General features: G+C 28.9%; 2 protein-coding genes across 4 annotated transcripts; one reads left to right on the top strand and one right to left on the bottom strand.

Moving 5' to 3' along the window:
• Positions 1-63: 63 nt before the first annotated feature.
• LOC117180302 (ubiquitin recognition factor in ER-associated degradation protein 1) lies at positions 64-7,999 on the top strand. Of its 2 annotated transcripts, XM_033372725.1 has the most exons (5): positions 64-211; positions 327-441; positions 2,139-2,293; positions 7,193-7,747; positions 7,846-7,999. In XM_033372725.1, exons 1-5 carry the CDS (start codon positions 209-211, stop codon positions 7,915-7,917), a joined length of 900 nt encoding a protein of 299 aa, XP_033228616.1. In that variant the 5' UTR covers positions 64-208; the 3' UTR covers positions 7,918-7,999. The 2 variants fall into 2 exon arrangements, with proteins under 2 accessions (XP_033228616.1, XP_033228615.1); XM_033372724.1 differs by having other exon boundaries at positions 64-441.
• A 5,474-nt stretch (positions 8,000-13,473) lies between these two features.
• On the bottom strand, positions 13,474-22,412 carry LOC117180766 (sarcoplasmic calcium-binding protein). Of its 2 annotated transcripts, none has more exons than XM_033373263.1 (6): positions 16,803-16,917; positions 16,604-16,714; positions 14,314-14,481; positions 14,097-14,237; positions 13,908-13,988; positions 13,474-13,779 (listed from the first exon to the last, which is right to left on the bottom strand). In XM_033373263.1, the coding sequence occupies exons 2-6, from the start codon at positions 16,691-16,693 to the stop codon at positions 13,633-13,635; spliced, it is 627 nt and encodes a 208-aa protein (XP_033229154.1). In that variant the 5' UTR covers positions 16,694-16,714; positions 16,803-16,917; the 3' UTR covers positions 13,474-13,632. The 2 variants fall into 2 exon arrangements, with proteins under 2 accessions (XP_033229154.1, XP_033229153.1); XM_033373262.1 differs by lacking the exon at positions 16,803-16,917 and adding an exon at positions 22,136-22,412 and having other exon boundaries at positions 13,494-13,779.
• Positions 22,413-26,336: the final 3,924 nt, after the last annotated feature.

Below are 26,336 nucleotides of genomic sequence, written 5' to 3' on the forward strand. Positions count from 1 at the left end.
CCCGTGTTTCCTATGTCCATGTTCACATGTTGTTTTCGTTCTGAATGCGCATGCGTATACAGACGAATGAAAGTGACATTACGTTGTTCTTCTTGGCAACAATACAAAGCGACCAGCCTCAAAATAAAACGTTGAATTTTTCACTTTTCTAAATACTCCAAGTGTTTACCCGTATCAATCGAAGACCAGGACAAGTAAAACTGCAAAAATGGTAAACTGATTGCAAGGGAAATTCAAGCAATCACTACGAATCCGTTTTGTTGGATTGAATTTGTTTCTAATTGGAGGTTACGTGTACGGAAATCACAATGACTTTCAACTTTCAGTTTGGATTTAACATGTTTCCGGATAATCCCCGGCCTTTTAATACCCAGTACAAATGTTTTTCTGTATCTATGCTGCCGGGAAATGAAAGACAAGACGTAGAACGAGGTGGAAAGAGTAAGTAAACAATCACATTCGTCTTCGTAAAATATGGGCTTCAATGGAGGTCAGGTGACTGCTTAAAATTCACACATGCGAAACATTAAATTTAAAAACGATTTTTTATTTACGTGACGTGGCAGTCGATATATTAAGTTTAAAAAACATATTAGCTCCAAAAAATGCTTTTTCTCCATTTTGTATTGTAAAATTGCTTAAACAAAAGATTATCGGGAATTTTCATAAAATGAAAATTCAGGGTGGCTTTGTTAATCAAGAAAAAAATTGTCGTTTTATGGATTGCAAACATTTTTTCACGCTTTCACAGCTTTCAACACTTGCTTTCTGAACAATTTCAAATTAAACAACATTAAACTGCAAAATTTTAATCTTTTATAAATTGAACTCACATGAATAAAAATTATTAAGAAAAAAATATTGCTCTTAAAATTCAGTACAAAACTGAAACTAAAAAGTTCCCTCATTTTAATTTAATGTTAAAAATACCAAGTTTACCCCCGTTTACTCATTTTTTTGGCCTCTGCCAATTAAAAAAAAAATTACAAATACTGGAAAATGAAATATTTCCCTCTTTTAATTCAGAAAAAATTTAAAGTAAACCATTCTTCCCTTCACCTAAATAAAAATGTTAAAAATGAAAAAAGATGCCTTAAAAAATCAGAAAAAATCATCCCTTTCAACTCAATGAAAATGTGAAGAGCAAAAAAAGTATCCTACCATTTCATAAAATATTAGTAAACAAAATTTCCTCTTTTTCAACTCGATAAAAATCTTCAAAATACAAATGTCCGTCTACCAATTCAACAAAAATTAAAATTTCCTCTTTTCAAACTCAATAAAAATTTACAAAATTGCCCGCCTTCAACTCAGTTACAATCTACAAAACAAAAAAGTCCTCCTCCAGTTCGGACTTTAAAATTTTTATTTCTCAATGCTTTCTGTATTAAGCAATTCAGTTTCAGGATTTTTACTTGCCAAATATATTTGATTTATAAATTCTCGTTTTAAGTGAATAGTCAAATAATAAAAGCGTTTAATTATGTATCTATTAATTTTAAATTTTAACAGTTCAATTTTCAGCTTTAAAATTTAAAATCTCTACATTTTTTTAACAAATTCTGAAACTTCAAATAAAAACCTTGTTGATCCAAAATTTTGATATTGAACCAGTTTTAATTTTTGTTTATTAATCCTCAGACCATAATGTTACAATTCGTTAAATTGAAAGTGTACGTTTACAACTGAAGACGTAAAATAGAATTGTTATTGAGTAAATGATTGTAGAATTACGCATTGTAAACTGAATAATTTAATACTAAATTGAAAAAGTTAAAAATTGAACTTGATAATTTAAAAAAAGTTGAAATTGAACTTATTTTAATATTGCATTATACAGTGTAATATGAAATTTGTGATATTTTAAGTTATTTTTCTCAGGCCCATGTGCCATTCTTTAAATTTAATTCAAAATACCAGGAGGGATTATTTCAGCACAAAAAAAGATTTTAATTCCTCTTTAACTTCCAACATTCAAATTCTAATACGAAAATCTTGGACCCTGTTCTAGACAATAAAAACCTGATTAAATCCAATAATAAAGAGTCTTATAAGGAACTGAAAACTCGACAATTGCAGTTCCTTTCTATCGCGCAGAATCTTTGCTGTTACCAATGCTTCATTTTTTTCTTTTCCAGTTATAATGCCTCCCTCAGCTCTAGATACACTCACGAGATTGAACATAGTTTATCCGATGCTTTTTAAGCTAACAAATAAAAAGACGAACAGAATAACACACTGTGGTGTGCTGGAATTTGTCGCAGATGAGGGAAAAGTCTACCTTCCATATTGGGTGAGTAACGTAATAAATAAGTTCGAAATAAAAAAAAGCGTCATTAAAGGGCATTTATTAATACTTTATTGAATCATAACAAAATGGTTTGGAACCCTCCTTGCTTATGTTATGTAATTTTTTCAAATATTTTCACTTTATTTTATTAAATACAATTTATTTACTTACTATCCGAGACACCTCGATTATCGTATATACAAAGTTATAAGAATTTTCATCAAATGAATGAACTCTTTAATTATTGTAATGAACATTTGAACATTATTACGGTTGAAGAATTTTCAATTGCGAATCTATAAAATTTAATAATTTTTCATTTCAAATCTTCAAACTTGAACTATTTCGTAACAAAAACATTAAAATTTCACCTCTATGTTTTACACACATAAACATGGGATACTCTTCAATTGCAAACCTTTAGAGCTTAAGAATTTGCAATTGTAACTCTTTAAATTTGAACAACATATTTAAAAAAAGAAAATAAAAAAAATGTTCAAAATTAAATCATTTTATACTATAAACAGCTATTTTAGGTCTTCAAAATTGAAGAATTTTTAATTGTAAATCTTCAAAATTGAAGTATTAAAAAATGTTCAAAATTGCACATAACTTTAAATTATAAATCTCTAAAATTAAAACATTAATTCAAGCATCTTTAATTTCAAATCTTAAAAATTAAACATTTTTCAGTTGTAAATCTTTCAAATTAAACTATATATTCAAAAAAATATAAAAAATTATATCATTTTAAACTGTACAAATACCAAATATTTAATGAATCTTTGGAATTGACCTATTCTAAAAGAAAGCTTCAAAATAATTCTACAGTTTAAAATTTTAGATTTTTTCAATTTGGAAGATTTAGAATTCAAAAGTCTTGCCTTTTGATATTTAACATTATCTAAGTTCAAGAATTTTGATATATTGATCTTTAAATTTGAAGGGTTTTCAATTTGAAAATCTTCAAAATTGAAGTTGCTGAAGTTCAGAACGTTCCAATGAACGAAGCATTTTTTTCAGTTTTTTTTTTTTTATCAAAAAATATTGTCTCAACTTCAAGCAAATTCAAAATTGGACTATTAAAAAAATGTTACATTTTTAAACATTATACATATTAAAAACTGAAGAATCTTCAATTGTAAATTTTCATGATAAGTCCATATCAAAATGTGTTCAAAATGTCATGATTTTAAAGATTTCAAACGATAAACATTCAAGCTTAAACAAGATGATGAATTTTTAATTGAAAATTTCTTCAAAATGGATTAGTGCCGAAAATGGGAATCATTAAAAGAATTCAGAATGGTAGAATCGCTGAGAAACATATTTATTCTAAACTAAAAACTGTTGTTGAAACGAAAAAAAAATTTCGTTGAATCAAGACAAATTTGTTTGAATTAAATAAACTTTCCTTTCAATGGGAGCTAGTAGTGAATATTTTGATTTGATTTAAAGAATCTTTTTTTTTTAGTTTTTATCTTTTAATAACATCTTATTACGATATAAAATCCCAAATGTTTATTTATTTCCTTCCCATTCCTGCTAGGATAAAATTTTATATTTAAATACAAGTTATCTTTATACAGATTTAAAAAAATTTTAATTCTGTGAAAGTCGATGTAGCTATTTTAATATTTATTTTAGTTTATAATAATTAATTATTTTGCATAATACATACTTTAAATTTAAACATATCTAAACATATATTTTAATTTGACAATTAAGCAAACAAAATAAGAGTTTTTAAAATTACTACTGCACATCTGCAATTAATAATTATATTTTATTAGTACTATAATAACCCCTAGATTTGGTAATGCATTTTTTTAGATTTTTCGACAAATTATACAGTAACTCAAATAACCAAAATATTCAAAAGAACGAATTAGATCATAATGAACGCTAATTAAATGCAATTATACGAGAGACTCACATTTTCTCAAAGCTTTTATTGAATCACTTAACTATATATTTTTTACACTAATTTAGAAGATTTAAATTTTCTAATAAAAGTTTTAGATATTTTTCCTACGTGCTTAATCTTTCGTAAAATATAAAAAAATCTATGGTATATTTTGTAAATAGTGCAAAGCCACAGTCACATAAATACATTTTGGTTTCATGGATTTTATATAGGGTTTATTTGTTTAAAATATTACGTAACCATATCATTTACCCCCCCCCCCCTCTCACCTCCCCATATAACATAATTGATGTCTTTTTGCAATCGTCTTAATCTATCCGAAATATTTTATAAATATTTGATAATATTTTCGAAATGATTGAAATCTTCGGAAAATCATTGAAATCTTTTTAAACTATTCGAAATCTTTATGAAATATTTGAAATCTTTCGGAAATAATTGAAGTATGTGAAATCTTTTAAATCTATCCGAAATCTTTGCGATATTTTTGGTAACCTTTGGAAAATCACTTTAATTCTTGTTAAATCTTTAATAAATATTTAAAATATTTGGTAATATTTGTGAAATTAGTTCAGCCTTTGTGAAGTCATTGGCATCCTTGTAAAATCTTTTAAATCGATGCCTAATCTTTGCGAAACATTTGAAACCGTTTATATCTCTGGGAAAACCTTGTAAACCTTTGTGAAGTCATCTTTGAAATTTGGGAAATATTTTTGACATATTTGGTAATATTTATGAAATTATTAAAATCATTGCTAAATCATTGAAATCGTTGTGCATTCTTTGAAATCTATCGGGAATTTTTATGAAATATTTGAAATCTTTATTGCGTCTTTGAGAATTCATTTAAGTATTTATGAAAAAATTTTCTGAAGTCTGCGAAATATTATTTTTAATGTTTGTTAATATTTGTGAAATTATTGAAATCTTGGTGAAATTTTTGGCAATATGAATTTTATACCTATATTTATCAAAATAATAATAATAATAATACATCACATGTTTTTCTTTTGTCTAAGGTAGACTGACCATTACTGGGACAGTTAGGAAAAACTAATCCACACAAACACAATTTTAAACTGGGGAATTGGAATTTTTAGTACAAAAACCGTTATAATAAGTGGCTAAGACATTATTTGATCAATTAGAACAAAAATTACATTAGTTATTTTATAGTAAATTAATATAAATGGATATTTTTAAAGTTAGTTAGATCGCCCATTAGTGGGACACGAATTTTCCTTAAGTGGGACAACAAAGAAGCCAATGCTGGGACAAGGAAAATCCGATGGATTATATCAAAATAAAATGGCACAATTTACTTATAATTGATTACAGAATACATTAAAAAGCAAGACTGTATTGTGATTACCGTTTAATTATTTATTCTAAAAAAGTTGTTTATAGTAGTTTATTGAAACCTCTAATTCTAATCTCAAATTTTACAAACTGCTTAGGTAAGTCATTTAATAATAACTCATAAATGTAATTTCTTAATAAGATTAGTAAATTATTTTTTGGTTACAAATTGTATTATTTGGTTGAAAATTTTTTTGACTGAAAAATCTGTTTTGATTAATATTTCAACTATTCTTTTTAAAAGTTTGTCTTTTTGGTTATTTAGGTAGAAAATTCATAAATTTGGTTAAAATATTTTTCTTTTTTTAATCAAAAATCTTATTTGGTTAAAAAATCATGTCACGTTTAAATTATAATTAAAACATTTTTCGTTTGAAATATCAACTATTATATTTTTTGATAAGAATTAATCTTTTTTGGTAGAAAATTGTTTTTTTTTTGTTTTTTTTTTAATTGAAGAATTTGTTAGAAAATAGAAGTAATAGGTTAAACAAAAAAGTTAACACTCTGATAAAAAAAATATAATAGTTGATATTTCAACTAAAAAAATCATTTTAATTACATATTAATTTTTAATTACATATTGTGTCCTGTGTCTTGTGTGGCAAATTGTGCAAGTGTTGAGAAAGTGACCGTCTCAGTTATGAAAACGCAATTTCGCAACTCACGTTCAAGTATCCGAAACTGAAACAGTCAGCATTAAGATATTCATAAGTTTATCGAATAAAATCACTTATAAAGTTGTGAATTTTATTCTTAAACATATTAAAAATCTGCAAGAACATTACTTTTTCTTTTAGTGCAGGAAATTTTAAAAATACTATGCTGTAAAGTTATCCTGAAAGTTTTGAAATAAAAAAAAAAAATGGCGAATTTTGTAGCAGTTCATTCACATATTTGGAGAAATGTTTTGGATTATTTTTTACTAAATGTGTAAGTTGTCAGGACAAAAATAAATAGCGGTAAAAAATTTAAAAGAAATTCAAAAATAATAGGACATTTTTACTTTTATAATTTATGTTGGAATATAAAAGATACTCAACTATATTTATTATTATCCCAGTATCCCAGTATTGGGCATACTTTTTACGTTGTCCCAGTAATGGTCGGTTTACCTTATATCGTCGTCTTCCTTTTCGATTTAAGACAATTTTATTTTCATCTTTATTGAAAGAAAGGAAAAACGTGTGACGTATGATGTGCACGAGCTCTTAAATCTATTCGAAATCTTGGCGAAGTATTTGAAAACTGTGGAATCTTTGAGGGATCATTAAAATCTTCGGAAACTATTTGAAAACTGTAAAATCACTAGGAAATAATTAAAATTTTTGTGAAATCTTGGTCAAATCTTTGCGAAATATTTGTGAAATCTTTGGCAATATGAATTTTATACTCGTATTTATTGTTAATTTATTATTATGTATGTACAATTTATGTTTAGTATGATATTATTATACTAAGTACAAAGTGTTTCGTTCAATATTATAAGTTTATTCTCCTGCCCCCACCGAGAGAAAAAAGGCTCCGCCGCTTCTGTCCCTAAAGCAGAATAATCGACTTCTCCAAGAAGTGCAAAGAAAACAAAAGCTCTAATGAACCCCTTTGAATAATTTCAGATGATGCACAATCTTCTTCTCGACGAAGGAGAAATATTAAACATCGAATCAGTTTCTCTCCCCGTAGCTACTTACGCTCGTTTTCAGCCCCAATCCGAAGACTTTCTAGACATAACAAATCCGAAAGCGGTGCTTGAAAATGGTTTGAGGAGTTTCGCCTGTCTAACGACTGGAGACATAGTTGCAATAAAGTACAACGCTCGAATATACGAAATGTGCGTTTTGGAAAGTAAACCAGGTCCTGCTGTTAGTATAATTGAATGTGATATGAACGTCGAATTCGCACCACCGGTCGGATACAAAGAACCAATCAGACCTGTTAGAAAGGAAGATCAAGACATCAATCCTGATGAGCTAATGCCAGAACCTGCAGGTTTCGTCGCATTTAAGGGTCAAGGTAATAGACTAAACGGGAAGAAGAAAAAGAAAGAGGATTCCGCGGCAGCTGAACCACCTGCGAGTAAACCTGTTTACGTTAGAGGTATTCCCGATTATGATTACAAAATTGGCACGCTTAGGTTTCTGCGCAATGTGAAACCAGTCAATAATAAGGAGGTATGTTTAGTTTTCTTGAAATATTTGGTAGATCACAAGTATTCTTTTTCAATTTTAGGTTTGTTTTTAATTTAATAAATTTCTTTTACCACTTTCAGCCGAGAGAAGCAAACGAATTTAAACCCTTTGCTGGAGAAGGAAATCTTTTGAGAAGGTCCAAGAAAAGATAAGATTTTAATGTGATTTTCAATTTATGTTTAAAATATATCGTCTAAATATAAGGCTACATTAATTAAACGTACTTGGTTTGTATTCCGGTGTACTGTTTTTTCATAATGTCCTAGTGATCATAAAATTTTGTAAGATGAAATTTTTAGGTTTTTTTTATTGTTATTTAAATTATTTTACTAATCAGGTAGATGGAAAATAATTTAAAATCAAATCAACCGATTAATAGTTTAAATATTGAAAATATTTTGAATTTCTTAAAGCAATTTATATTAAATTTACTTCCAGTTTTCTAAAATTATACGATTTAAAGTTTCGAAGGTCAAACTTTAAGTGTTCTCATAGTCTGACTTTAAAAATTAAACTTCCAAAATAGAACAAATTTTGTTTGAAAGTGTTATAAATTAAAAAAATGAATTTCAATTCAAAAGCTTTACGAATAAATTCTTTCGAAAGCAAGTGTTGAATAATAGAACAGTTAAATTTTAAAAAATTAAACGGAATAATTGAAAATTAACAAATTGACTTTAAACAGTTCTAAATTTAATGCGATTAAAACTTGAAGATTGAAATTTAAATTAAATCTTTCAACGTCAAAGCTTCTGAAATTCTAGAATTTTCAACTATTATTACATAGAGAAATTGTGATTTGACATTAATCCTGATAAGGCAAATTTTTATAAATTCAATAGGAATGAATTAAATTAGAGTACGCTAAACTTTTAAACTAAATAGTAATTTTGAATCGGAAACATTTAAAAGTCAAAGAAGTTTCCACTCCAGGACCTTGAAATTTAAATGAATTCGAACTTCATTAAAAACTGACAAAATTTATATTCACCGAAAATTGTGATATCAAAACTTTTTTATAATCAAACCCCTTAAAATTGCAATTATTTCAAGTAAATTTGAATCACTTAAAAATTAATAGTTTTTAAATTGCTAATTAAACTTTCAAAAATTCAACCAATTAAATTTTAGTTGCAAAATTAAAACCTATGAAGAGGGAAATTTGAAATGATTTAATTGTTTAAATCTTCAACTAAAAGTCGGAAAATATAAAGATATTACATTGAAAATTTAAATAAATTATAAACAACAAGATTTCTGTAATATGATTCGATTTTTTTAAATTGTACAATTTTAAGTTTTGCAGTACGAAACTTCTTTTAATATGAAATTTTGGAATATTTAATACCAAGACCGGCTTGTCATTTTAAATCAATATTTGAATTTTAAACTAATACAGTATTGTAAAATGTAAATTTTAAACCTCCAAGAATCAATCTAAAAATTGTTTTAAGGGAAAATTTTAGTTTCAAGGCCAAAAATTGTTTTAGAATTGTGCCTTCCAAGACCTAATTTTGAATGAAAATTATAGAAACGTTAAAGATGATAAATATATTATTAAGAAGTATCATATCGCGCAGTATTAAGTGACATTCAAAATGGTTGCTCAAATTTTCTTTTGTTTTTGGAGATCAAATCTAAAATATCATTTTCTTTCGACTGTCTTCTGGGTTTCACTCATTACTTTTCGTTTTTCTTATAATTTTTTCCGCAATTTTCTAAGCTTATATATTAAACTAACAGTATTTTAAACCCATAAGAACTATGGGAGCAGTTCGGAAGTCATTGTTAAAATTGAAGTAAATATATTTTGCTCCTGTTTATTAGAAAGCGAAGTCTAACCATAAATTTAAATAGTACTAGTACAAATAAATATTAACAAATATTAACATATGTATTTATTTAATACATTAAATTACATTAAATATTAATACAATAAATCAAAAAGGCTTAAAAACTATAAAATTACCTTTTCCATTAAAAAAGTGACTTGAAGAAATAAAGTGACTAAAAGTGACTGTTTGTAGAGTTCTTAAATTCCCGATAATTAATGTTCAGGTTATATAACCGAGAATAAGGCAGAATTTAGGAAAATTTATGATTTTTAACAATATTTTTATTGTTCAGGCTATATCAGCGGTTGAATATAAACTATTTTCTAGCTCAGACATATTCAGGAATTCCAGTGTTTTATATAAAAAATTAAAAATTTTCAAACGTATTAATTTATTTAAAAAAAAGAAACTTCTACTTTGAAAGATAACAAAATACTGGAATTTTCAACAAAATAATTGAATTTTTAACGCAATAGTTGAATGTTCAACCTAAAAAGACAAATGGCCAACGAAAAAGTGCCATAGTTGATATTTTAATTTAAAAAAAAAGAATGAAATTCAATTTTCAAACAAAAAATATGACCGTTCAACAAAAAATTAATTTTTAACGAAAGTGATGCATTTATACGTATAAAAAGGAAATTTCAAACTAAAAAATCATTCTTTACAAACCAAAAAACGCGAATTTTTAACTAAAAAATATCAATCTTAAAAAATGGAAATGTTCCATTTTCTGTTAAAAAATGAATTCTAAACAAACAAAAAAAAAGTATTTTCCACTAAACAGTTGAATTTTCAATCAGGCATAAGCCTTCAATCAAAAAATATTCACAATGTAGTTTAACTTTGAAAATTAAGTGATTTCCATGAATTTGTTTGAAAGTAGAAATAATTATTTGAAGATCGGACAAATAATAATTTATTTAACATATACTCAGCTATATTCACAGAAATTTTTATTAAAAATTGCATTAGTTATATACATGAATGTAATGACGTGATAAAAAAATTTTCCCTTGTGGCAACGATACAGCAGTGAAAAATCATCTAGAAAATAAAAACCAAAAATTTTTATTAATCTATAAAGTAATCACTATCGTTGTACGTAGCGGTTTATTTTCTTTTTTTTAAAAAGAAAATTATTTCATTTTTTTACACCTTTTTTTTAAGGGCTTGAAAAAATATTAATTTTCAGAATTTTGAAAAACGGCTACGTACAACCTTAGTCAATATAAGTACAAAAATTTAAAAAAAAATAAAAATCGGTTTATAAGTTTTCGAGAAATCGATGTCACCGTGTTAAAAAAAAGTCGTTTTGAGAAAAACGCGCAAAGTTTTCATTGCACGTGAGATAGCGCTAGTTGAAATAATATGTGAAATATTAATACTTGCATTAAACTGTCTATTCCTGGGCCATATGATGGTTCATCTTCAGTATTTTCAGCATGGTTTAGACCATTTTTTATAATTTTGAATGTATTATCTCGATTGTTTGTGGTTTTTATGCGATTATTATCTTGTTGCACACAGTAGTCGTGGAGTATAACTTCGTCAATTTTCAAGATTTTATGTTGAAAATTTTTCTACATGTTTTTGAATATACCATATATACTTTAAGAAAATACAAAAAAAAAATCGATTTTTTTTAACAGTCACAGTGGTATTCCCCCTTAAGAAACCGATTCAACCTAATGTTTTAAACAAATTAATTGAATTATCAAGCAAAGAGGAACGATTTTTATCCAGAAAGTTGTGTTTTCATACAAAAAAATTAATTTCTTCTATAACAGATGAAGTTTTAAATCAAAAAGATAAATTTTCAAAAAAAATAGTTGAATTTTCTGTTGACAAAAAATTTTAGTCGAGTTTCCACGATCAAACTATGAATTATTTAACAAGAAATAATTTTTCACCAAAACAATTGAATTTTCAATCCAAAATGACGAGTTTTTAACCAAAAAGGATGACTTTTTAACAAAATTATAGAATTCTCTAGCAAATAGTTGCATTTTTATAAAAAAAGATGAAATTTATCTTAAAGCAGAAGAATTTTTTGCAAAAAAGTTGAGTTTTCGTCCAAAAAAGATTCCAGTTAACTCACTAACATCAAAAATTGAATTTTTTTAACAAAAAAATAAGTTTCTACGAAAAAAATTGAATTTTGAATCCAAAAAAACGAATTTTTTTCAACTAAAAAGGATGAATTTTTAACAAAACAGGTAAATTCTCTCCCAAATAGTTGCATTTTTATCCTAAAAATATCAATTTTGTACTAAAACATATGAATTTGTAATAAAAAACAAATTTTTTTTATAAGTGAAACTTTCATCCAGAAAATATTTCAGTTTATTTTTCAACACCAAAAGATAAATTGTAAACAAAAAGTAAATTTTCTACGAAATAGTAAGGTTTTAAAGAAAATAGTATAATAGCTTAATTTCTAACCTAACAGTTGCATTTTTATCAAAACAAAAATATTTCTGCTGAAGCAGGTAAATTTTGAAATAGAAAAGACAAACTTTCAAAAACAGAGTTGGATTTTTAACCGAAAATTTAACGAAAAAAATGCAATTTCCTATTAATCAAAATAAATTCTTATATTCTAATGAATTCTCAGAGAATTTATTTATCGGTTATCTTCTAATTCTCCTTACCGTTCTCAGAGTAATATAACCCTGGGTATTGCCAGAAACATTGTAAACCTTTAAATTTTAATAATTCTAAACACTTTGAAAATTATAGGCTTTCTAATTGCGAACCTAGAGAAATTGTGAAACGGAAGATTTATGAAATACGAAAAACCTCCAGGTATAATATTTCTCTCCCCGCTTATCCCGGTTTTCCAGAATGGGTGGCCACCCCGAAAATTAACCTTTAGAGGGCCAGAAAATCAATATTTTGGATCACCAGGTAAACTTTTTTAATTATAATTTTTAGATTAAAATATTCATTTTTGAAACATTGTTACCGGTTTTTAATTTAATTTAAGTTGAATTGATCCTTCCCAACCCCTTTTTAACTATCCCATTCCCCTCAAATTTATTATTCCAACTATGTCAAAACGGTGCCTTGCTTCGTTTGCATGAGATTATAATTGCAAACAAATATTGTTATAAAATGTTTTGAACGTTACTATTTGATATAACTGAATATAAATTCATCCCCCCTCATTATTTTTCAACTCTTTTTCCCATTTTACCCCTTTTCAGACAAAGCAAAGGTGTAGTTTTTAGTTTCCCAGTGAGCACAAAGTTTGGCGACGTCTTTACAACATCCTATGTACATGTCGTTAAGGTGTCTTTACGATATCGTAAGTAAGTCGTATGATCTGACGGTGTATTTACAATATCGCAAACACCGAAACGACATGGACATAGGATGTCGTAACGATATCGCAAACGTCGACAAATGTTGTTCCCACTGGGTTTCACCCCATTAGAAGAGTTTTTTTATAATTCACGGTATTTTTGTATGTCAGATTTGGATCCAGCGTCAAAAAATACATCGAAAACGTATATTTTCACTTCTAAATACACGAAAATTGAATTGCGGGACTAAGCGGGTGAAACACCCCTAAAACAACCCCTTAAATCTGCATAACCACCATATATAATGTTTATATGATGTAACAAGCTTATATACTATTGTAAAAACCACTTTTTTCGAATTCGAAATTTCTAACATTGGCTATTTCGTACAGGACCGGAAAGCCAATATATTGGATCACCCCCTGATTGAGATTTTGTCTATGATCAATCAATGATTTTTGAGGTCGATTTCCCTCCCAAATTTCCGGCCCTCGAAGGGTTAAGTACGTTTTGAAATTTTTAGAAATTGAATAGCCGATACCTAGAGTCAAAGAAGTCAGTCAAATTTATTTATTTATTAATATCTTCTGTATAAAAACATATTATACAAGTAGCTTATAAACTAACTTAAGTATAATGAACTGTATCGCAAAGTCAGGCGTAGTAAAAATATCAGTAAACGTAAATATCACAAGTTTTTTGTATGATGGGTGATTTGTTTTTATCAGTCGATTAGTGGTCCCCAGAAATGTTTGCTTGGCTTCGTTTGGTCATGAGAAACGAAGAATTCACGTCCAAGTTTTACAAACTCTTTGAGACTGATTTTCCCATCGTCATTTTGGTCAATGTGACTAAAAGCGATCACAGAGTGCTGCAAAAAGAAAAAATCATTATTAATGCATTTAAAGTAGTACGCAAAAAATCAGAAATCATTATGACTACAAAATGAAGCCACTAATTCCCGTCTGAAGTAAGTTTTTGAAGTATTATAACACTTACATCATGTGTGAGTCCCAAACATTCGAAAAATAATTGGAACTCCTGTACAGTAATTTCTCCACTGTTATCTCTGTCAACAGCCTGAAAATAAATTATTAAATTAATATTTCAAAGAATATTAATCACCGGGGTTTTCTATTGAATATTATTTTAACAGAGATGAAAATATTGAGTCAGATGTTATCTTACTTTGAAAAGATAGGGGAGGAAGTTGTGGCACTTTCGCTTCAATGCTGGGTCCTCGAGAACGTGAATCATTTTTTCAAGATACTGCTCAACGCCAATCATGTTGTAAGGACTTATGTCGCCCCACTGTTCTTCCCACATATCCTGAAAAAGAAAAAATTTTCAGTTTAATAATTTCTCAAATCATATGCTTAATGTGTTTCTCCTTATTGGTTCTTACATTAAGAACTTGTTGAAATTCTTCCTGTTCTTTCGCCGTCAAGTGTCCCAGATTCGCGAACCTCTCTCCCAGGAGCATAAAGTCATCGTAACTAATAACGCCATCTTTGTTCACATCCAAGTGACTGTGGAGTGTTCGCATTTTGCGTCGCCAGAATTGAGATTCGGCCTGAAAAGAAATTAAACATTTTTTTAATGAAAACAACTTTGCATTTTAAAATATAATTTTTGTTTCTAGTAAGATTTCTAGCAATTAATGCATAGGTGCCATATTGAGTACCATATGAAAACCAAAGATTTCGAGTCGAAATGTATTGCATTTTTAATAACAGAGTGCAATCTCCAACCAAAATAGATGGATTTTTAACACAAAGAATGGTTTGAAAACAGTTGAATTTTAAACCCGAAATTTTTAACTAAATATTTGAATAAAAATACAAATAGACCAAACAGTTACTAAATTCCTATCAAAAAAGATGAATGCTCAATGAAACAGTTAAATTTTCGACCAAAAAAAAGAGACTTTTCAACAAAATATTTGAAATTTTAACAAAATCTTTGAATTTTCAACAAAAAAAAAAATCAAACTTTCTGATGTTTCATGCCAGAAAGCGGAAATTTACATAAAGCAGTTTAAATATCAACCAGAAAAGGTGTCTTTTTAACCAAATAGTTGAACTTTTAATCAAAAAATTGGAATTTTCAACCAAACAGTTTAATTTGCAAGCCAAAAAATAGATTTTTTTAGAAGAGAGTGCAATTATCAACTTGAAAAGGCAAATTACCAATAAAAAAAATATCATTTTTAACCAAGAAATATAAATTTTCAACTAAAAAATATGACTTTTATCATAAAAATATAGATTTTTAATCACAGAGAACAAAACTTCTATGAGAACCAACGAAGTTTAAACAAAACAGTTGACCAGAAAATATTACTTTTTTAACCAAATAATTAAATTTTTAATCAAATAGTTCAATTTTTAACCAAATGTTCGAATTTTCAAACAAAAAAAATTAAACTTCAACTAAAAATTGTTGCAGCTTCAATCAAATATAGTTGATTTTTCAAGTCAGAAATTTGAATATTTTAGAAGACATTTGTATTATTAATCTGAAAATGTGAATCTTCAACAAAAAATATAATTTCCAACTAAAAAATATGAATATCCAATTAAATAGTAGAAATCTACAAAAAAAAAAACGGAAAAAATTAAACCAAAAAAAGAACGTATTTTTCAACAAAATAGTTGAATTTTTAACCAACAAGAATTAACTTCCAACCAAAAATAGTTAGGTTTTCTTAATTAAGTTCGAATTTCAACGAAAAAAAGTGAAAGTTTATTGAAAACAAGAGAAATTCTTCTAAAGGGGGGGGGGGGGATAACAGGAAAAAGAGTGTACTGTCTGTGAAATTACAAAATTAAGTAGACATTAATGTAAACAGATAATTATTACTTATTATTTTTATCATTTATTTTTGCATCATACAAATAGAACAAAATGTTTAGCTTTTGTTGCGAAAATTGTGCGATAATACAAAAGGCCTTGACATAAAAAGATAACATGTTGCGGCCTGCATATAAGCATTTTGTTTAAATGAAAATGTACTATTCGGTTAACTGTTTATTCAGAAAAATATTTGACATTCGCATATTTTAAATTATATCCCTATGTTCCATCAAGGCAACATTCAGGTGAAGGACATTTAAAACATCGCTCATATAGATTTGCAAATGATAATGCCAAGAATGATCCGACTTCTACCAATACGTATCAACGCAATTTCTTTATACTCCTCATGATTAATTTATAGGTAATTGGATTTTTTCGTCAGCAGATTATATGCTACTGTTTTTGAAGACTGATTTATTTAATTTATTGAAAAGTTAAATGAAGGGAAAAAGAATTCTCATTATTGATTACTTTGCGAATATTCAGATTAAAATGATACATTTTATTTTTAATCTCAATTGAATACTTCTATTTACAGCTAAAAAATTAATTTTTAATCAAAATTGTCCAAATATAAATTTTGCAAGTTATTTAATACTTTTAGTACCTACAGTTTGACTCGAATTAAATATGCCAATTAATTTTGTTTTATCTGCTCACGAGAGACTTAAAAATGGATTTCTTTTTAGAGTTGATATTTTTTATATCTGTGAAAAACTCGAATACAAAAATTATTCAGGTTTATTTATCAAGAGATAAATAACAATGTTTTAAGCTGCCAACATTGTGATAACTTAAATTTTTTGTGACTAAATTATCTTGACTGCTTCACCTACCCTGTCTGATTCGACGTCGCTATCACTTTCTCCTTCTTCATCCACAATTGCTGTGGCTCTTGCATTGTGGACACTTCGTTTGCTGCTCATATAACGTTTTGCCACAGTAAACTGGAAAATATTACATACATTTTTTCATTACATAAGAAACAATTGGAATTCCTCCTACAATGTTGCTTAAATTTATTTAAATCCATACATTCAAGACGATTCTTCAACTGAATATAGACGTTGTGTTACCGTAATTCCAGTTTTAAATTCAGGCTGTTTAATTTTCTAATCTATTTTGGTTTTTATCTTGAAATGTGAATATTTGCTGCATTTCCAAGCTTACCAAGATCACGTATTTATGTTTACTGTAACGGTACACTTATCTAAGCTTTGTGCCGATAGTTTGTATGTTACTGTGGAAATATTACGCAGACAAGTTCAATAGACTATAGAGTGCATTCACCTAGTGGACTTGTTCCAGCTACGTGCCTGCGTCTTAATATACGTTATATTCGATCGAACAGAAGCAACAGCTGTGTACAATCGATCCAAACAAAACTGCAAGGGTCCTTTGTTCAGAATAAAGAACATTCTACCCTTATGAAGGCGTCCCTTTCCCCTGAAGTATCATCTTCCGACCAAAAGATTAGCACCCTCACGATATTTAACGTTTTACTCGAGGCCTATATTGTTTATAACAATTTGGATATCAAATACCATTTATAAATAATTTCGTTGACAAAAAGAATTTGCGCGCAAGATTAATTACACGTAGGGGATGTGGGTATATAAAATGGCCAGTGCGATAATATGGCCAATCTTTCACAGAAAAAACAGGAGATAAGCTTTACATCGATTTACGATGAAAGATTCGCTGCAAAAAAATTAACTTTACAGGATAAACTTTAACCAAATATCAGTTAAACTTTCTTTTGTTTGTCCATGGCAACAAATGTGTTTTAAAAACGCGAAGTTGTCTGAATAGAACTTCATCGCTCTAAAAATTTCCTGCAACCAATTTCATTATAAATATCGTTATTTAGTACAGATATATTGATTAATTAATTAATTGAATTCACATTTTGGTAAGGTTAATTAAAAAATTTGAAGTAAAATAATAGAACACGATAACAGTTTTAAATTTAATTGTGTTAACAATATTGATTGGACTTTAGACATAATATTATGTACATTCCATTCTATTATTATTATTATTATTATTGTTTTTATGTTACTTTATAGTTCATACACTAAGCTGTTATATCAGTATTTAACTAATTTCAAATAATGAATGTGGAAATAATGCGCGGCGATGGCGAAAAATGCAATCAGTCGGCTGCCATGCAAAGTGTAAACACTATAAACTTACGCAAGGACAATGTTTTTACTTTCACTTAGTTGTCAAGTACATCTTTCGATTTAAATTTAATTTACATTTTTAATGTTTAAGCCAATTTTCGTATAATTAAAAATTTGGATCAACGTTCTGACCTGAAAATGCAATATTTTCATTCAAATAAATATTCGTTTTTACTACATAGGTTTTCCTTCATCAAAGGTAATAATCGTTTAATAGAAAAATGACTATAGATCGGAAAAATGTATAACATATCAATGATTTTTTCTCAAAACAACAAGTTTGAAACTTAACCGGAAAATTTAAATTTGTGGATTTTTTTTTCTTTGTAAAAAGTATTAAAATACATATTGATCTGCTTAGTAATCATGCTTCCCTTTAAAAATAAATTAAGACAAAAAAACGAAAAAAAAATTCAATTGTAATATTTCCTGGACATTACATAAGAAAATTTATTTTAAGCTTAGATTTTGAATCCAAGGCTATAAATGGTAAAGGGCTCTTTAAATTTCGGTCCGACAAGTTACGATTACATACACTAGTAGTAGCTTCAAAAACGACGAAATAAAAAAGGAAGAGCGAAAGGCCAAAGCCAATAATTTCAATACCATATGTATTTTAAATTCTTATCTTTTTATATTTTAAACCATTGAGATGTTAAAAAAGAAGCTACATAGTTATATCTTAATCAATAGAAATGATAAAAATAACTTAAGTGCCTTATTTTTTCATCGAAATAAATTGTTTACTTTGTGAAACAATATTTACTATTAAAACTGCAAGCAGAACATGCAACACCTTTTAAGCATATGGGGCATTTAGTTAGAGTTAGAAATAAAACACATTTTTATTTAAATAAAAAGTGAGTAACGCTTGACATTAAATAATTATTTAATGTTAGTATTTATGAAGTCAAGTAAGGCAATTGAATTTTGAAGTTAGAGTTTGAGTCCAACAGTCTTAACTAATGACTAAGTTACTTATTATGTTCAGCGAGTGGAAGATTAAACACATAAACATACTAATTTTAATTTATATATTTTGAAGATTAGAAAATTCTTAAACCGAAATTTTATTAGAATAGCAATTTTGTTTGAACTAAGGGTCAATAATCATATTTCACAAGTCCCGAAACGAGATTTTATTGGAATAGCATTTTATGTGAACAATGGGGCAATAATCATATTTCTCGAATCCTAAAACCACGCCTGACTAATAACACTTGAGAACATTTTGACTTGTTGAAGTGTACGAAAGAGAAAGGAGATCTGATGACCTTAAAGTCTTCTGGGTCCCCTAAAAGTGGCGTCAATGAAACCCAACGTTACATAAAGATAAACGTGCTGCAGTCAGCCCAACAGCCGCATGTGGAGATGTGTCTTTTTTTCCTACACTCTCCTATATGCATAATCTACACTTGCTTGTAAGCACGTAGGCCTTCCAAGATTAAATGAAGTTGTGAATACTGTCAGTGGCGGATTTAGGTATACGCCGCCTCTACTAACAAATATTCGCCGCTCTTAATCTAAAAGAAATTGCACGCGTAAATAGTCTGAACTACAATTTAAGTGCAGAAAATTCCCTATAAAATTAAAAAAAAATGTTTTACCTTGAATAGTTAAGATATATGACTTCCAGATCTGATTTTTTAATGAAAAATTGAGCTGTCGGATCGAAAAAGGACATATAAATTTCGTTGGCGTCAGCGCAGATGAACCCTGACAAGACAAGAAGAATTCTGAAAATATTTTTTTACTGAATTCAGGCAAATTTCTTGCAGTAATTGAATATCCAAAAGTTAATGTTCTAAACAAATTTTGGAAACTATGAGAGCTCATCCCGCTCGAGACGAAAAAGTGTATGTGTCCTGATTCAAGCCAGCCGCTTAATTAACCTAAAACGATTTAACTCTTTGTCTCACTCTTTGTCTATAAAAAAGCCCGAAGCCCCCCCCCCCCCCCCCCCCCCCCCCCCCCCCCCCCCCCCCCCCCCTCCCGAAAAAATCCTAACTAGGCCACTAGTTAAAGCAGTCTACATTTTCTGCAGATGTAAAATAAAATACTCTAATTCCGATATGTATCAAGTTATTGCGACCTGAAAATCACTCTTTTTACTAAGTTTTATAATAAATAAATAATAGCACCAAAAATTTTCCAGCAAAATATATATTGAAAATAGGACAGTCTATATTGGGTATTTACGAACATTATGCGCGGTAAAATTAAAACTTATGAAATGAATTATGTAAGTTTTTGAATTACTCAATAAATTACATAAGTGAGTTGAATAAAAAATGAATATTTTCAGTCTATCTTTATGACATGTTTTCCCACAATGTTCAGGCTACATCTGTGTTAAAAAAGTCCAAAAATTTGGAAAATATGTTCACGAAATTCCCCCCCCCCCCCCCCCCCCCCCCCCCCCCCCCCCCCCATTTTTCTGCCCTAGACTGCAGCTTATGTAGCCTTTGTGGGAAATCTGTCACTGAATATTGTCTACAATATTATATAAATAAGCATGCCTACTAATCTAATCAAGTTGGGTCAATATTTTTAACGCAATTTAGAATCTGATCTGAATCAAATTGATGTCAATCAATTTGAAATACATAATAACCATTATGATATGAAAATGAATTGTAAACAATACAACTTTTAAATAAATTACAAACTCTTAATTTGATTTTTATCGCCCCGCAAAACCGGCCTAGCAGGTTCGGATCAACAACAGTTTCTACCTAAGCCTGTATTTTCGTCTCTGCTGTTCTTCTTCGCAACTATATTTGCTATCATTCAGTTCTATATATTTTGTGTTGTATAAATTTGAATTTTAGAATAACATAAATCTGAGTACAAATCTTTCTATTTGTATAACAAGGGATCATTGTACGATGGTTATGTTTTTAATAGAAGTACCAGCAGTAATTTGCCTTGAATATCCCACGTGTTACATGACAAACAAAATTTAACACAAAAGCTTCAATCTCATGGGCTTCACATTCTCGAGTGCCTTGGAAATTTAGTATTTTTATGCGGGTAGCAGCGGTTGCAAGGCCAAAAGTACATTTTTTATGCATTTGTCGAAGGTGAAGAAGTAAATTAAAAGGTCACGCCCATAAAACTTTCCATATAAGTCGAAATGGTATAGGCCCTATAAGCCTATACCATGCATAGGGTCCTTATTGTAAGAGAATATTATGAACTGTTTACCACTACGCAATTTTCCCTACGATTTAATCTTTTTCTGCTTTCGTTGATAACCAGTTTTACGGAAAATTCCGTAATCCTTGATCTAGGTCCTAGGGCTATACCTGAGGCAAATATACTATACTTTCACCTGACCCGGCTAGTTTCAGGGAGGGTCAGAACTACATTTGATAATACACAGGACAATTTTTCGTGATGACTTTATCAATGTGGAAACTCATTTAAATCGATAATATTCAGAAGTTTTTTTACTCGTTAACTATTAATTGAATTGAAGTCAAGTTTTAACTTTGGACATGAAATCGCTGAATCGACAATCTTCTTTCAAACTATATTTGAGTTCGGAATCTCTATCCAAAACAGAGATAATTATCGTTTTTACATTTTTAGCTCTATTGATTACAATAAATAATCAATTAAATTTTTTTTAAATGTCACGTATAAAGCACACCTTGAAGAATACTTATTAATTTTGTCAAATTTCTAATTCCAATCTTTTTACTAGAGGAGAACTTCAAAGTCAAAGTATTGAAAATTGAGGCTTAATTTTTTCTCTTGGTGCAGTGAAGACTCAACATTTTTGACAAAAATAAAACTGAAAGTACTTTACAACTGTAACGTTGAAGAATGTTTTTCTCATTGGCTCAAATTTCTGCAACTTTTTACCACCAACTACTAAAGCTTAAAAATGAGAAGTCAGCACTTTTTGTTGACTTCAGTCATTGCGAAAATGTTTTGAAAGTATTATCCGTTGGATGATATAATTCATGAAAATATAAACAAATTCAAGCGGATATGAAATTTTAAACAAATATCAATTGTAACAAAAAAATTGAAATAAATATGAATAAAAACAAATGTTTTGATTTCAAGATAAAATGTTTTTCTCGAATGCATGGGTTCGATTCATTGTGTACTTATAAAACTAATAAACTGAGTAAATTCAAGAATAAATCATCAAACATTTTTAAAAATTACCTGGATCTTTTGTTCTTGTACATGACGCTGTTCTGTTTCTATGAGGGCGTTTCCAAATGAAGAAATGGATCTTTTCTCAAAAACACCTTTTGAGAGAACAGAACGTAGTCCCATCCTTAAAAGAGTAGACGTCATGTTTCTACGATTTTTTAGTCACAAAAAGAAATATTGTCACAATTGATATTAAATACACTTCTTTCACGAACGATCCAAGCGTTGATTCAAAACTAAACATCAACAAGGAAGCCGGGCCCTTTTGTATCCAGCCGCTTTCCGACCGACGCTCTCTTTGCGCATGCGCTTTAAGTTCCATTTCATATTTTTTTTGTTCACGGCACTCGCAAACGAGCTTCTTTGCACGTTTGTTTACTTGTAATATTGTGGTTCACCCCATGCATAGCTCCCACTTTTCTGATTTTCTGAGCATCCGTTCGGTGAATTAATCCAACAGTTGGCGCTCTAATCAGGATGGTTTAAATTTTCATTTTGTTGCATCGGCGACGGTTATGAATAATTAAATAAAAAAATTTAATCAGGTAAATCAGGGGCGAACTGGGAGCCAAGGGGCTCCCCGTGCATTTGAGAAAAAGGAACCTCGAAATTGCATAATTTGTTGCCTGATTGAGTAGTAATAAGTGCGATTTTCGCCGGGGAGCTCACCGGGAATTTTCCCGTTTTCCCGATGGCCCAGCCCGCCACTTCATAAAAAACTAAGGAATGAATAGTTATTATAATAATTACAGGGTGTCCACTGAACCGGGAAATCGGGAATTTGTTGGGACCGAAAAAAAATCAAGAAATGTCCTTTGGGAAATGGACTTGTATTAAACTTTTTTTGGAAATTATTAAATAATAAAAAGAACATTTTTCTAATATTCAGCAATGTTTTACTGTTTATATAAAATGAACATTTATTTATACACAAAAACATTGCAGAGAGTTAAATTTAAACTTTAAACGTTACCATTTTAATTGTTCTTTTTAAACAAATTTTTATTTGTAATTGAAATTGCTGAATATGTTTATATAATGAACTGTTAAAGAATTCAGGTGACGGACACAACTCGCGAAACCGCGTAGAGTATTGTCCATTCGGGACTATCTATCAATACAAAAGGTGACCGAAATGTAAAATAAAATGTACCTTTGTATTCAACCTGGCGCTGCCGACAAAATTTTCTTATGAAACTTTTTCACTCGATAATTATAACTCAATATAAACAATAAAAACTTAGATAATTTTCCGAGCAAAAATCAATGTTTTATAAAACACAACTCGCGATTATTCGGCCGTTTGGTAATACAAATGCTTGGAATTTGTATAGTTTATTCTCAATATATAACTGATGACTATAAGCAATGAACTTTGTTTAAAAAACTAATATGTTTGTTTTTGTTTAATAATAAATTGATTCCGAACGAAAATCACGTTACGCCAACTTCGACCAGTGGGTCGGTCATCGAAAAAACGTTATTTGAAATAACTTATAGCAAACAAGTTCATTATGAGACTTTATGAAAGTTTGGCTGAAAATTTGGAGAAAAATTGGTCGAAAATTGTTGAAAGAATCGCGAGTTGAAGTAAACGCACGCAGTCGGTGCAGTTCCGCTTATCGGCCTTTGTTAAGTTACAAAGCACCAGCAAACAGCAAATAAACGTTACAGCGGCAGTGTGCGTTGACTTCAACTCCACAATTTTCACAATTTTCGACTGATTTTTTTCAAATTTTCAGGAAAACTTTCTGAAAGTCTAGTGAACCACTTTCTCGTGATAAGTTATTTCAAATAACATTTTTCTCAATGACCTGCCCACTGTTCGAAGTTGGCGAAACGTCGTTTTCGTTCGAAATCAATTTGTTAATAAACAAAACAAACCTATTCATTTTTCGAACAAAGTGCGTTGCTTATAGTTGTCGCTTATATATTGAGAATAAACCATACAAATTTAAAGCATTTTTATCGACAAGCGGCCGAATAACCGCGGGTTGTGTTTTATAAAACATTGATTTTTGATCAGAAAATTATATAAGTTTTGATTGTTTATCTTAAGTAATAATTATCGAATGAAAAAGTTTCATAAGAAAAATTTATCGGCCACATCAAGCTGAATGTTACGGTATATTTTGTTTTGCGTTTTGGTCACCTTTTTTTTTATCAATAGATTTTCCCTAGTGGAGAACTTTGTTGCATCCGTCACCTCAATTATTCAATTATGAAAAATTCGAGTAAATGTAAGAGATATTGAGAAGATTTGACAACATTCAAACATAATTTGAAAAGATTTTAAAAAGTTATTACTACAAAATGTAGATTTTTTAAATGATTTTTTGATAAAATTTTAAAGAATTTTAAGAATTTTGAAAGGTTTTAAAACAGTACCAAAAATTTCCTCAGCATTCCTGGGAGAATTTACAATGACTTTAAACAAAATTAATTTCAACAGAATATTAAAAATTATTTTAAAAGACATGCAAAATGATCCAAAAATAAGGCGGAACTTTTTAAGTGATTTTGATGTGTAAACATCATAAACCTCGATATAAGGAGTCGCGCCTGAGTCAAGTGAAACCACGACTCGAAAATGTCACGCAAGGTTCTGGTATACCGAAAGGTTGCAAGATGCAACGTTCTGACACACCGAATTCTTTCGACTTCGTATTCTTCTACATGAAAAAATGTATGAAAAAATAAAAGTTATTATTTTGACTCAATTCAGTTATTCTTTCGACTTCGTACAGTATTCTTCTACGCATTGATAGGTGTATGGAAAAGTGAACGTTATTAACGTTTACCAAAGATGTTTACACACAAATTTGTGTATTGGGTCGTAGTTTAGGACGCACGTGATATCCTTTTTCCTTAATTTTCCAGGATTTAAAAACACTGTTTACGTTTCTGTCCCCCGAAATCAGTCTAAGGCCATTTGAAGGCAACCCCCGACACTTGACTGTAAGCAAGAGTTTGGTGTGTATGAATAACAATTAATTTCAATTTTTAATGTTTTTAACTTGAAATTTGTTATAATAATATAATTTTGAAATATTTGAATTTGACAATTTATAAAAGTTTGACAATTATTTATTTAGTGAAACACTTATTATTTCAGATAAAAAAAATGTTACCTTCAGGATTTCGAATTTTTTTTTTGTAAAAAAAATTTTTGACAAAAATTTTATAGAAATTAAAATTGTATATAATTCAGAATAATTACAAACTTTTAAATTCTAACAATTATTGTATAAAAGCAACAAAATTTGAAATCCCAGAATGCTGATTTAAATATTTAATTTTATCACCATTGAGCTGCTTGTTTCCGTGACGATTTTAGAATTAATAATAACTGTTACGCTTATTATTACTGAAACTAATATTTCCGTTCAAAGTTTAGAAACTTCTTAAATTTTTTGAATATTATTTTACGCTTTTCTCCCATGGATTGAAATGCAAAAGTCAGCCGTCTTGACCGAAGCGCCAACTGTCGGATTAGTTCACTGGGGCTGATGCTAAGAAAATCTACTAACATATACACCTACGCTGTCGATACGTGGGGAAGATTATGGTTGATAAGTCCCAGCATGGGTGTGGAATCTTGTATTTTTCTTCTTTTTTCTGCGACACTTAATAGAGCTTATGCTTATATGCTTAAGAGATGGCAGGTATGGAAGAGGATGGTTGACTGATCTACATCCCAGTATAATAAACCTCTGGAAATATTTTAAATTATAGTTCTTTACCCGGAAACCTACTTAAAGATAATTAATTTATATCAATTTATTATAATTTTTTGATGAAAAAGACATTTTAAACCTAAAAACTACAAACAACGCGGAGATTTTGGTCCGGGGAAGGGAGGTTACTCTCTTTTTATACACTGTAAAAAAAATCTATTGAATTTTACATCTCTGGTGGATGTAAATAAAAGGACCCTCGTGTATTGGAGTAACTTTACGAATCTGTTGTGATATTCCAATTCGGCCGATAATTTTACATGCGAAAGTGTAAAATTCATTGTGTGAAATAATAATAAAAAAAAAGATTTATCAGGGCGACAGGTTTCGAACACTCGAAAGCTCAAACTTCGTACAATTTCATGGAGATTGAAAAAACACAAGCCGGACACGTTACCACTTACCTAAAACACATAAGATACTTTGGGTATTTTTTTATGTTTAAATATTCCGTAAAAAAAATGAAATATACG

This window comes from Belonocnema kinseyi, chromosome 9, assembly GCF_010883055.1.
Source record: "Belonocnema kinseyi isolate 2016_QV_RU_SX_M_011 chromosome 9, B_treatae_v1, whole genome shotgun sequence".
Lineage (NCBI taxonomy): Eukaryota > Metazoa > Arthropoda > Insecta > Hymenoptera > Cynipidae > Belonocnema > Belonocnema kinseyi.